The 14,436-nt window shown below is 34.7% G+C and overlaps 1 protein-coding gene across 1 annotated transcript in view; it reads right to left on the reverse strand.

The window, feature by feature from the left end:
- Positions 1 to 14,436, reverse strand: part of LOC129230774 (mucin-17-like) — a 506,717-nt gene that overhangs the window by 171,267 nt on the left and 321,014 nt on the right. The window contains exon 15 of the mRNA XM_054865195.1: positions 5,598 to 6,194. Within this exon, the coding sequence (XP_054721170.1) occupies positions 5,598 to 6,194 (597 nt within the window). The remainder of the gene's footprint in view (positions 1 to 5,597; positions 6,195 to 14,436) is intronic.

Raw genomic sequence — 14,436 nt, forward strand, 5'->3', positions numbered from 1 at the left:
AATGTATGATTTTTTTTTTTTAACAGGCAGAATGATGTTGAATGGGACAAAGGTTGAATGAGTCATCATTATGGGACAAAGGTTGAATGAGTCATCATTAAGTTTCAATAAATTTGCTTCAAAAGTTACCTTTTAGTGTCAACAGTGCTTTTAATCATCCACATAACTGGACAGTATTTTGGTTCTTTAAAGTAAAGTCACATAGTTTAGTTCTTTATGTTTCCAAACCAGATCTTTTTTGAAAAAAAAAAAACATTCAGTAATGAATCAATCTTCTGATTCAAAAGTATATTTGTTTTGTTTACAAATTTGCATTTTCAAATGCATATAAATTAATAGGTACAGAAATTTCAGAACACGTTTAATTCCCGACATTGAACGTAGCAGCGGGTCGCATGGATTAGTTTTGCGTACCGTATGTTGGGCACTACTGTTTTAGAGCATACGAATTCCTCTTTTTCTGTATTCTGTCGCCTTACTTAATATCTACATTTTCTAAAACATTCAACAAATTAAGATAAACTCTGAAAAATTTAATAATAAAGTTCTTACAAGTGAAGGAATCGAACTCGCATGCAACTGAATTGCTTTTTTTGAGTGAGCGTGGTAAACTAAGAATGTGAAATTTTGCTACTACAGAATATGAAATATAAGAAGTGTTGAAAATAACAGAAAATTCAAAATAAATGATGTCCAGGCAGTAAAATCACATTGCAAAAAATGACAAGCGGCTGCGACAGAAATGGATGCAATGAGATTTCAAAACTCAGATTTGATTTTTGGATCGTTCAATTTTCCACTTGTAATAGCTTTTATGTGCTATACTGTTAAATCACTCAAGATTTCTAATGCTCCTTTAGTTACTGTTCCTTTCTCTTTGTCCAGGATATTTTTCCATGACTTGAAATAAATTTCCATGACTTTCAATGAAAATTTCAATTTTCCATGACTTTTCCAGGTCTGAAATTCTGTTATTTTTTTTTCCATGACTTTCCAGGATTTCCATGACCCGTACGAACCCTGGCATAACTACATCCTATATAGATTGTAGGTAGTACGATCCAAAATTTCGGGGACAAGTTGCATAAAACTTTACCCAGAATAGTTCACATTACCGAAGCACATCCACCTTCAAAGGGTCACCTTGAGGGACTGTGCTTCTGCCAGTGTACATATAACTTTTGGAAACACTCCTGGAAGCCTTTTTCGCAACCTACTATGATGCAGCTTTATCTTCTAATGACGGAAGAAAGCGGCGTCCATGCAAATGTTTTTTTGCTGGGAACAGGTAAGAGTCACACGGAGCTAAGTCCGACGAAACGTTATGTTATTTGTTTGTCCTATCAGAGCATTGATCAATCAAACCGTGCATCCTCAATATGAAAGTCGCCTTCTTCAACACAATGAAGTTAAAGCAGCAGCGCAAGAGGCTTTACAGGAGGTTGCGAAAAATGGCTGCCAGGTGTGCTTCTAAAAGCTATACGAACGTTGGCAGAAGTGCATAGTCGTTCAAGGTGATTATTTTGTAGATAGATGTGCTTCGGTAATGTGAACTATTCAGGGTAAGGTTTTATACTGCTTGTCCTCGAACTTTTAGATCATACTACGTACGTATGAGTTTAACAACTTACTATTTCATAACGTTTCAGAGTGACGCAAGTTTACGCGTATAAAGACATCACAAGAGAACTTGCGATAATTAATTGAGGAAGTGTTCAAAATGGATAATTTGGTTATTTATATGTTCTTTGGAACATATGCGTGTACAGATGTGCCGAAAAATTGGGTGATCGTAAAATAGAAATTAGGTCGGAATTATTTTTTTTTTTGATTAGAAGTCCTTATTTGTAGAAAGGAAGTAAAGTGAAATGAATAAATAATCCTTTAAATCCCTGACAATCTTATCAATTTATTTCCGTGAGATCTTTTTTTTTGCCATCGGCCATCGGCATTGGCCATTTGGAGGAAAACAATCGGCAATCGGCCATCTTTGAACAATTGGCCAACAATCGGCATCGGCCCATCGGCCAAAAAATGCCATCGGTCGAGTCCTGGTAAAAACAATATGGTTATTATGGCCAATTTACTTCCATACACTTATCAAGATAATATTTATTGTTACCGTATTTTTATTTCTCATAAATCTTAAATGATGGAAATTAGTAATCTGGAAATTTTGTATTTTGACGAAGTTTTGCTATTTAAATTCAGATATTACCCCTTGTTTTGTAACGTAAAATCTGTTTGAGTTAAGCTTTGAAAAGAAAGACTATTTATAACATAAAGACAAAAATTAGTCTATCTAAATGAATTTTAAAAAAGGATGAGCTACATTTAAGGTGCATACACTCTTTATCAAAAAAATTCCAAGGAGTCTAAAAAATATTAAGGAATTACCTACTTACTAATTTTCTTACAATACTATACTCAGGGTTCATACTCTATTTGGATGAAAAAATTCCATGACTTTTCCAAGACTTTTTCATGACTTCAATGAAAATTTTCATGACTTCGTTACACGAAGAGAATAGCACTATTTGATCTCAAACTTGGTAATATTTAGAAATGAGAATTAGCAAAAGGTCTATATGAATGCCACAGCCTCATTGAAGCACTTACTCGTAATGGAAAAAATATAAGTGCACACTTAAAAAATTAAACTCTTCTTATTTGTCTTCATCGTGTAAATTTAAATAAAGTAAAAATGCAGTGAAGAAGCGAACATGATAATGCTTAAATGTCCGTTATTTTTTTTAAAAAACAGGCAGAATAACATTGAATGGGACAAAGGTGGAATGAGTCATCACTAAGTTTCAAAAAATTTGCTTCAAAAGTTACCCTTTAGTGTCAATAGTGCCTTTAATCATCCACGTAACTTCACAGTATTTTGGTTCTTTGAAGTAAAGCCATATAGTTTAGTTCTTTTTTTATGTTTCTAAACCAGGTCTTTTTTTAAAAAACCATTCAGTAATGAATCAATCTTCTGATTCAAAAGTATACTTGTTTTATTTACAAATTTGCATATTTTCAAATCCATATAAATTAATAAGTTAAGAAGTTCCAGAACACGTTTAATTCCCAACATTGAACATAGCAGTGGATTGCATGGATTAGTTTTGTGTGCCGTATGTTGGGCACTACTGTTTTAGAGCATTAGAATCCCTCTTTTTCTGTATTTTATCGCCTGACTTAAAGTCTTTATTTTCTAAAACATTCAACAAATTAAGATAAACTCTGATAAATTTAATATTAAAGTCCTTACGAAAAATGGAATCGAACTCGCATGCAATTCAATTGCTTTTTTTTTTTAGTGGGTGTGGCAAAGCTAAGAACGTGAAATTTTGCTACTACAGAATATGAAACATAAGAAGTGCTAAAAATAACAGAAAATTCAAAATAAGTGATGTCCAGGCAGTAAAATCACACCGCAAAAAATGGCAAATGGATGCGACAGAAGTGGATGCAATGAGATTTCAAAATTCAGATTTGATTTTTGGATCGTTCACTTTTCCAATTTTAATAGCTTTTATGTGCTATACTGTTAAATCACTCAAGACTTCTAATGCTCCTTTAGCTACTGTTCCTTTCTCTTTGTCCAGGACATTTTTCCATGACTTGAAATAAATTTCCATGACTTTCAATGAAAATTTCAATTTTCCATGACTTTTCCAGGTCTGAAATTCTGTTATTTTTTTTCCATGACTTTCCAGGATTTCCATGACCCGTACGAACCCTGTATACTTTGTCACGTATCGTACTTTCCTGCGTATTATCCGCGGGCGGCCGATAATCCGCAAGTCCTAAAATCATTCTGAAGGAAAAAAAAGCTTCGTATAATCTGCGGCTGTGTATAATCCGCGGATAATACGATGTAAAAAAATAAAGTTTGAATTTATCATACCAGCAACTAAAAAACATGAAAAGGTAACTATTAAGGCACAACCAAAATTAATATGAAATATAATCTAAAATATAAAGATTTCTTCTTGAAATCTTGATTATAGTATGCTAATTACTTGAAAAACAAAGAGTTACGACAATTGAGCAAACGGTCTAATCTTATGCAAACGGCTTCCTATTTCACTGTATTCTTGCTTATTTTACATGGCCTGAATTGCATAAGAGGAACATTCAAGTAACGTAAAATAACCAACATACAGGTAGGCAGCGAGAAAGAACATGCAAGCTTTGTAAAATAAACATTCAGTCGGCATACGTTCTCTATCTCTCTCTCTCTCTCTATCAGTGAATCCTACTGTAAATATTGAGGTTCAATGTGTTGGTGTCAAGAAAAAAATAATCACAGATAATCCGCGGCAGCGTATAATCTGCATCTCATAAATTTTGCCTTTTTTAACAGATAAGCCACAGATTATACGCAGGAAAATACAGTATACCAAGTCCTTTGTATTAAAAGTGTAGTAACTGAAAACATTTCTTTTTATTATTTGTAATCTATTATCTTCATTTATTGTACATGCTTGTTTATTTGGTTTACAATGGGGGAACGTCTAATTCTAATATTTCCCTACTATTGAATCCAAAATGTGATTCATCACCTATCGTAAAAACTCATTTCTTCAGATACTGCTGTTTACCTGCTCATGGCAATATTATTTTTATTATTTTCACATGAGATAAAAATTAGAAAACAGTTCAAATACTTTTACTCCAACAATGACAAAAATATTGCATTTACAATTAATTTCTCAATGGTTTTCTGGGTGAAAAATAGGTTACAGAGACTCCTAATACTAAAAAATAATTCTATTATTATGCCCACATGGAATTATACACATTGAAGTGCAGTGTCTAACTTAATTTAGGTTTCATAAAAACAAAAATAATTTGATTTATTAAAGAAAAAAAATATTATACTGAATTAAATTATATTTTTCTTTCACACCAGATAAATTAACAAATTATAACTAACTAATATATACAAACTAATAATTTTATAGAAAACGAAAATAAAATTAACAAAACAAAATATTTCTTGGAATAAATAAACCAATTAAAATTAGCTCTGATTAATTAACTAACTTAAAATCATTTCCAAGTTTCAGAATGCTTAACAAGATGCACAAGGTTGTAACCTCAAGCACTAATGCAGCTTTTAAAGCATATCTGCACAATGGATACAAAAATTTTTCATGGAGGGAAATTGATTCCAGGATTCTGTATGCACCCTGGAAGTACCTTGTTATTAATTTGTAATACACAAAATATTAGTTTAAATAATCAAACTTACTTTTATACATAACCAGTACGGCATTGGAATTTTTTTTTACCTCAACTCTGCTTTATTCAAACATTATATGATTAATATAATGTTGGTTTATCTTGCAAAATATTTTTCTTAAATTTGCGAAGCAGAGTGCTGAGAAAAATTCTGCTAAATGACGCATTTATTAAAAACTATTCATCTCATACCTGAAATAGTTTTTCCGTACATTGTAACGATTAAATTGTTTTGGCATGGTCATTTACATCATCCATACATATTTCATGAATATTTTCTTAAAGCTACAGATGAACACTTAAAAAGAGAATTTAAAGAAAAGAAACACACAACTTAAATTTTAAAAGAAAAGTACCTGCTCTAAAATTTCAGCAAAAACTGGATCTGATGCTTGATTAGTTTGTACTGTATCTGAAAGAGATCCCACATCCACAAGAGTTGCTTCACTTAATATATCAGCCAAACTAACAGAAGTTGTAGCTGTTGAACTATTTTGAGACAGCTGGTGTGAAAATGTTGCCGAATTCTGAGCCGCAGAGTTAATAGTTGAAAAACTTAGGCCAAGAGACCTAGCTATCACAGCACTATCATTAGCATTATTGAGGATTTTATCAATATAAACCTGTTGAGGATAGTTAGGCTTGATTCCTGATTGATCAACAGTCAGAGTTGGTTGCATCACATGACCTCTTGAATCAGATGTAACAATGTCTTTTTGAATAGAGGAATTAATCAGAATTGGAGAGAATGACTGAGTAGAAGTAGATAGGCCAGAAACAGAAATGGTTGTGTATGGAGTGTGTACTAGCTTCTTTTCAAGATTTTTTGGGAGTCTTTCTTGAGGTAATTGCGTCATTATTGTGCTTGCAACACTTGTCGGAACAGAAGGAGGTGTTTTAGGAGTCTGAGCGAGCATTGAGGCCAACATAGGATTCTGACCAGCTAGGTGTGCCTGGTATAGGAGGGATAAAAAAAAAAAAAGATTAAAATATTATTCATAAACAAAATATTGCACTGGAATTACTTAGATTTAGCAACATAAAATTAAGTTAAAACTACAAATAATTTATGCAAGAGATGCACCAAATATAATTTTTTTTAAAATCATTATATCGAATACAAAATTCACAGTGAAAATTCTATCCAAAGCTTTGGCAAACTACTCAATACTTGGTCAAAAAATTTTTATTTTAATATTTATACAAATACAAATGTGACGACCAGCAACAGGCTCTGGGCCCAGCTAGACTGGTCCTAGTCAATTTACAATCCCCAGTGAAGATCAATGGCCCTCTTAAAACTGTCTACTCCTTTACTCATTACCACCTCTTCCGGTAAGCTGTTCCAAGGTTCCACTACCCTGCTAAAATAATAATTTTTCCTAATATCCATGTTAGCCTGAAATTTAAATAGCCTAAAACAATGACCCCTTGTCCTGTGTTCAGTGCTAAACTTTAGCCCCGTAACATCTTTCGTTTTAATAAATTTAAACAGCTGAATCATGTCCCCTCGGTCTCTTCTTTGCTCAAGACTACATTTTTAGCCTTCTAAGCCTGGAATCATAATCTAAGTGGGAAAGTCCTCTTATTAGCCTTGTAGCCCGCCTTTGAACCCTTTCCAATACATTAATGTCTTTCTTAAGATAAGGAGACCAAAACTGAACAGCATACTCCAAATGGGGTCTTACCAAACTTCTATATAAGGGCAGAAGAACTTTAGATTTATTTGAAATAGATCTATTGATAAAACCAAGCATCTTATTGGCTTTGTTGCTAGCAATGCTGCACTGTTGGCTAAACTTAAAATCCTGACTTATTAGGACCCCCAGATCAGTAACTTTGTCTGCCTGACTAATGACTGAACCTTGCAAATAATAACTTGTACACTTATTTCCATGCCCTAAATGTAGCACTTGACATTTCCCAACATTAACAGCCATACAGGGGCGTAGCTAAGGGGGGGGGGGTTTGGGGACAAAACCCCCTCCGAAAAGTTAGTCTCAAAAAAAAGAGAAAAAGAGAGAAAAGAGAAAGAAAAAAAAAGAAGAAAAGGGAAAAATTCCAAGCGATTATATATATATATATATATATATATATATATATATATATATATATATATATATATAAGAAGTAACCCCCCCCCCGAAAGTCGGGTCTAGCTACGCCACTGCAGCCATACCCCATTTATCAGCCCACTCCGTAATATGATCTAGATCCTCTTGCAGCTGATTTGCTTGTTCTTCATTTTCTACAGTCCCCATAACTTTGACATCATCAGCAAAACAATTCATGTTCCCAGAAATATTTTTGTGAATATCGTTCATAAAGACAATGAACAAAACAGGCCCTAACACTGATCCTTGAGGAACCCCGCATAAGACCTCACTCCAGTTAGAATAATTTCCCCTTACAACTACTCTTTGTTTCCTTCCGGTCAGCCAATTTTTTACCCAAATGAAAGTTTTCCCTCCTATTCCTATATCAGCTAATTTGCTAAGTAGAGCAACAAGCGGTACCTTATCGAAAGCTTTTTGAAAATCAATGTAAACAACATCTACAGGCTTCTTATTGTCCAAAGCCATGGTAACTTTGTCATAGAAATGTAATAAATTAGTTGCACAAGATTTACCTTTCCTAAAACCGTACTGAAAACTAGTCAATAGATTATTAGTCTCTAGAAAATTTACTATCTTAATTTTCATCAATGTTTCAAAAATTTTGCAAACCACCGAAGTTAGACTCACAGGTCTATAATTTCCCGCACTCCCTTTAGACCCTTTCTTGAAGAGCGGTGTAATGTTAGCCAGCTTCCAGTCCTCTGGCACTGTCCCCGAATTATAAGAAGCATTGAAAATGTTTGCGATTACATCTGCTAATTCCTCTGCACATTCAACTAAAATTTTCGGATAAATATTATCTGGCCCCGGAGCCTTAGTCTCTTTAATTTTTTTCAAATGAAGTAAAACGTCATCCCTGGAAAATACAAAGTCCTCAAGCTGTACTATAGCTTGTGTCTTGTTGGTGTCAACTGTTGAGATACTAGTTATCGTTAAAAACACTCGAAAAAAAGTTATTGAGAACATTAGCAATATCACTATCGTCCTGAATTAAAATTCCGTGCTCATCAACCAGTGGCCCAATATGACTATTTCGAACTTTCCCCGAATTAGCGTATGCAAAAAACCTCTTGGGATTCCTGTTTATGTTATCTGCCAGTCTTTGCTCCAACTCTCTTTTCTGAATCTGTACCAAATACTTAAATTTATGCCTTGCCTTACAATATTGGAGCCTATCTGCACTGTGACCTGTTTCTCTAAACCTATGAAAAGCAGCTTGCTTGTAATTTAGAGAGTCTTTAGTTTCCCTGGAGAACCACATTGGCCAAATTTTAGTGTTGACACCCTTTCTCCTAAAAGGAACATGATCCCTAACCGTATTCGCTAGATTTTCCTTAAACTCTGCCCACTGAATATTCACATCGCTATTGTCCAATCCAGAAGAAAAAACTGCTTTCAAACTCTGCCGAAGTGCCACAAAGTCAGTATTTCTGAAATTGGGCACAAACCTAAAATTCTCTACTTTGTGCATATCAAATTTAATCCTAAACCTAATACTGTAGTGGTCACTATTGTTTTATTTAAAATAGTTTATCTATATTGTGTCTTTTCTGAAAAGTAAATGCATTTCCATTTCAAGTCTTAAATCTCGGTATTAAAGGTATAATTATTAATTTAAAACAAGTAAAACAAAAAATAAATCATTGCAAAAGCAAATTCACATATTTAATGACTAATTTTGTTGTTCAACTTTATGCGGTAAAAAAAATCTTGTAGAACCCAATATTCCAGCACTAAATTTTACTTTCATTAAACTTTGGTGGCAATGATTAGTTTAATTAGAGTGTTTTTAAATACAATTTAATATTTCATATCCAAATAATTCCGCTTTTATATATCGCCGCCTTAGAGCAACAGTAGGATATTTTAGTATTATTACTGGGATTAGATGTCTTACTGTTGCTCTGAGGCAATATTATTATTAACCTTTTTAATAATTTGTGAAACTGTGAAATTTTTATTTTCATCTGCATACTTAGCAGTACATCACTGCATATTTGAGCTGTAGTCCAGCCATTTAAGCTTAAATTAGGTAAGAATCTCGGAATTCGAGATAGTAAGTCTGTAAATACTTGTATATTAACACCCAAAAAGTTGTCACAAAACCTACATATGGTAGGGTGTACGCAACTATTAAATTTCATGGTCAAAGGTAACAAAAATCATTTTGTTGCGCGTTTTTTGTTAATATCTCATTTCCTATGGGTTTTTTGCTATTTGTATTTATTATCAATATTGTAGAATACAAAATTCTCTGCAAGTTTTGTTTAAAAATTTTTTTCAAACGGTGAACCGTTTTCGAGATAGAGGGCGGAGAGCTCGCGGTCAAAGGATCACTTCAGGTCAACCGGTGCCTAATTATCCTCATTCCAAAACACATATTTTACTTATGCACGCATTGAGTGGCTGTGACACAACTTCTGCGCTATTTAAAAAGGGGAAAAAAAAAAAATCATTTTTAAAAGTTTTTGAGAAACTGAGAAATTTGGATGAACTAGCTGCAGCATTTGAGGAAGAAAATTGTTCGGCCCAGAGATTATTAGAGAGTGGAACTCAAACTTTATTAGTAGTCTATAATGCTCAGAAATCTATGAAAAGTCTTGATCATCTTCGTTATATGCATTACGTCAAGTCTACAAAACTTAATAAACCTGTGCAGCTTTCAAATATTCCCCCAACAAGTGCAGCTGCTCATCAACATTTCAAATGTGTATATTATCACGTTTATTATCGAGTTCAAACTTGGTTAGGGAATAACTTGGAACCCCAGGTATGGGGTTGGGCAATGCGAAACGTTTTTCTGGAGCCAATCATGACAATTTTACCACCTGCTCCAGAAGATTTGCTAAATACAATTTTCTGCAACTGCAAGAGTAGTTGTGGTTTGCGATGCGGATGCAAGAAAGCGGGCTTGCAATGTTCTTTAGCTTGTGGCCAATGTAATGGACAAGCTTGTCTCAATGCTCTACCATATCAGAGCCACATTAACGAAGATGGAACCTTTGACCCCGAAATCATGGAAGAACTTGGGACAAATGTCGTTGAAGATGATAATGAAGACCAGTTTGAAATTTACTAGCAGCCGGAAGACGACGAAGAGGAAGAAGATGATTGAAATTATAAATTGTAGTTTTTGTACCCTTTATTCCATTTTTTTACTTTTAATAAAAATAAATTCGGCCACTAGAGGGCGCCTGTGATGCAGGGAGGGTTTTTTGCTGCTAATTTGATAAGTGTTTTTTTACTATAATTTTTCATTATTACTGTCTAGTTTTAGGTTTTTTACTTCACTTTATCATGTAATTTAGTTTTATTGTGTTTTGGGGGCTCATTTTTGCTGTTATTGTATTCTTGAAGTGTTTTTGCATTTTTTGGAGCTAAGCCTAACATGTGGTGATCTCCTGGTTTTTGATCTTGTGTGCTTTATTGGGTGTAGCAACTCTGTTTATTTACTGCTGTTTTTAGTATTTATTCTGTGTTTTTTTGCATTTTTATCTTACTGTTTTGCCTTTTGGAACATATTCACTGAGTAGAAATGGGTGTTATATGCATTATGAAAGAGGTAAAGAGTGGGAAGGGGGACAGGTGGATCTCTTGTGATCTATGTCATATGTTCTGCCTGTATAAGGGGGAAAATGAGTGTTTTTGAAGAGGATTATATTTGCACTAAATGTGCTGAACTCTCAGACTTAAGACTTAAGATGCTAGTTTTGGAAGCACAGTTAGCATTAGGGTGTAAGCCAGTTGTAGAGGGTATAAATGTTCCAGAGATTCAGGGGGAAGTTTCAAATGAGGAGTTAGATTGGGAAACTAAGGGTGTAATTTTGGGGGACTCTATGGTAAGGGAGGTGGGTAACACAGTTGGGAGAGTAAAGCGTAAGGTGGCTAGGTGTTGTTTACCAGGGGCTCGGGTAAAAGACGTTAATATGGTTGCTGAAAAGAAGGGAGTATTGAATAAGGAGGACATGGTTACTTTGTGGGTGGGAACAAATGATGTAGGCCACAGTAAAAATGAGGAGTTTTCTAGGGAATGGGAATCCCTGTTGGATAAAGCAACCAGCTTTTCGACAAATGTCCAAGTGGTTGGTTTGCTTCCCAGGTATGGAGTGCATAGGAGCTGGCTAAATCAACGTGCGAGGTGTATGAACTTGCTACTGAAGTCAATTTGCGAAAAGCGCAGTATCAGGTTCATTGATGTATGGAGTCATTGTAAACGGGATTGGATTGCTAGGGATGGCCTGCATCTGAGCTCTACAGGGGTCAAAATGGTTAGTGGATTAATTTTAAGGGCTTTGGAGTCAAAAAACTAAGTTGGAATGGGGGGTATGGTTTGAGCACCAGGTATCGAGAGAATGATATGTTTTTGGGTATTGCTAGAAATGGAAATAAAGTGACAAACAAGAGTAGTAATGTTAACAATTGTAATTTAGGAAATTTCAGGGTGTTAAATAAAAGCAACTTAGGCATGCTTAAAGTTTTCTATACCAATGCTCGCAGTATTAGGAACAAGATGGATGAATTGAAAAGCATAGTTATGGATGAGAAGTTGGATGTTATCAGAATTACAGAGACATGGGCTACCGAATCTGATACAGAGTTATTACATATTGCTGGGTATAATTTATTCAGACAGGATAGAGTAGGTAAAAGAGGTGGTGGGGTTTTATTTTATGTTAGAGACAATTTTATTTGCAATGAATTGGTCATAAATGATAAGCCTACTGATATTGATATGGTTTGGCTGGAGTTGATGAGCAGTAAGGGCATAAAGCTACGCTTTGGAAACATTTATAGGCCACCTAATTCAAACCAGGGACAAGATGAACAGATGTACCGTATTATTAGTGACATGTCCAGTAAGGGATCCGTTATCATAATGGGGGATTTCAATTTTCCGGGTATTGATTGGAATAATTTTTATCCTGGTAATGGCAAAGAAGAGGAATTTTTAAAAGTAATTGGTGACTGTTTCTTAGATCAAGTTGTAACTCAGGGAACTCGAGAGGAGGCCATTTTGGATCTAGTTTTTTGTGACATAGGTAGTTTTGTTCAGGGGTTGAGTGTAGGGGAGCATATTGGAGATAGTGATCATAACAGCATTAGGTTCCGGGTTAAATTTGAAGTGTGCAAAGATGATAATTTTAGGTTTGTGCCCAATTTCAGAAACACCGATTTTGTTGCACTTAGGCAGAGCTTGAAAGAGGTTTTTTCGTCAGGGTTGGAAAATAGCGACGTAGATCAGCAGTGGACGGAATTTAAGGATAAACTTGCTAAAACCGTTGGGGACTATGTTCCATTTAGGAGAAAAGGTGTTAGTACCAAAATTTGGCCCATGTGGTTCTCCAGGGAGACTAAAGAAGCTCTTAATTATAAGCAAGCCACTTTTCGTAAGTTTAAAGAAACTGGTCAGAGTGCGGAAAGGCTCCAGTATGGTAAGGCAAGGCGAAATTTTAAGTATTTGGTACGGATTCAGAAAAGGGAATTGGAGCAAAGGCTGGCAGATGACATTGATGGGAACCCTAAGAGGTTTTTTGCTTACGCTAATTCTGGGAAAGCTCGAAACAGTCAAATTGGGCCTTTGGTTGATGAGCATGGAAATTTAATCCAAAACGATAGGGATATTGCAAATGTTCTAAATAACTTTTTTTCCAGTGTGTTTAACGATAACTGTATCTCAACAGTTGACACTAACAAGACACAAGCTATTATACAGCTTGAGGATTTTGTATTTTCCAGGGAGGAGGTTTTATTTCATTTGAAAAAGATTAAAGCAACTAAAGCTCCGGGACCAGATAATATTTATCCAAAAATTTTAGTTGAATGTGCAGAGGAATTAGTGGATGTTATTTTGAATATTTTCAATGCTTCTTATAACTCGGGGACAGTGCCAGAGGACTGGAAGCTGGCTAACATAATGCCACTCTTCAAGAAGGGGTCTAAAGGTATTGCTGGGAATTATAGACCTGTAAGTTTGACTTCGGTGATTTGTAAGATTTTCGAAACTTTGATCAAAATTAAGATCATGATGTTCTTAGAGACTAATAGTCTGTTGACTAGTTTGCAGTATGGTTTCAGGAAAGGTAAATCCTGTACTACTAATTTATTGCATTTCTACGACAAGGTTACCTCAGCTTTAGATAACAAAAAATGTGTGGATGTTGTTTATATTGATTTTCAAAAAGCTTTTGACAAGGTACCGCATGTTGCTCTTCTCAGCAAGTTAGCTGACATTGGAATAGGAGGAAAAACTTTACTTTGGGTTAGAAATTGGCTTACTGGTAGGAAGCAAAGAGTAGTTGTGAGAGGAAATCATTCTAATTGGAGTGATGTTTTAAGTGGGGTTCCTCAGGGATCAGTTTTAGGGCCTCTTTTGTTTATTATATTTATGAATGACATCAATGATAATATTTCTGGAAGCATGAATTGTTTTGCTGACGATGTAAAAGTTATGGGGATTGTCGAAAATGAAGAACAAGTAAAACAGCTGCAAGAGGATTTAGATCATATTACTAAGTGGGCAGATAAATGGGGTATGGCAGTTAATGTAGGGAAATGTCAAGTGCTACACTTAGGTCATGGAAATAAGCGTATGAGATATCGTTTACAGGGTTCAGTCATAAATCAGGCAGAAAATGTTATGGATCTGGGTGTCTTTATAAATCAGGACTTCAAGTTTAGTCAACAGTGCAGTATTGCTAGTAACAAAGCCAACAAAATGCTTGGGTTCATCAATAGATCTATTTCAAACAAATCTAAGAAAGTTCTTCTGCCTTTATATAGGAGTTTAGTAAGACCTCATTTGGAGTATGCTGTTCAGTTTTGGTCGCCTTATCTGAAGAAAGATATTTTTGTATTGGAAAGGGTTCAAAGAAGGGTAACTAAATTAGTAAGGGGACTCTCAGATTTAGATTATGATACCAGACTTAATAGGCTTAACATGTATAGCCTGGAGCAAAGGAGAGTCAGAGGGGACATGATTCAGTTATTTAAATTTATCAAAATGAAAGATGTAAATGGATTAAATTTTTGCGGGGAAAGCAGGACAAGGGGTCATTGTTTTAAGCTATTTAAATCTCAG

This window comes from Uloborus diversus, chromosome 1, assembly GCF_026930045.1.
Source record: "Uloborus diversus isolate 005 chromosome 1, Udiv.v.3.1, whole genome shotgun sequence".
Classification (NCBI taxonomy): Eukaryota; Metazoa; Arthropoda; class Arachnida; order Araneae; family Uloboridae; genus Uloborus; species Uloborus diversus.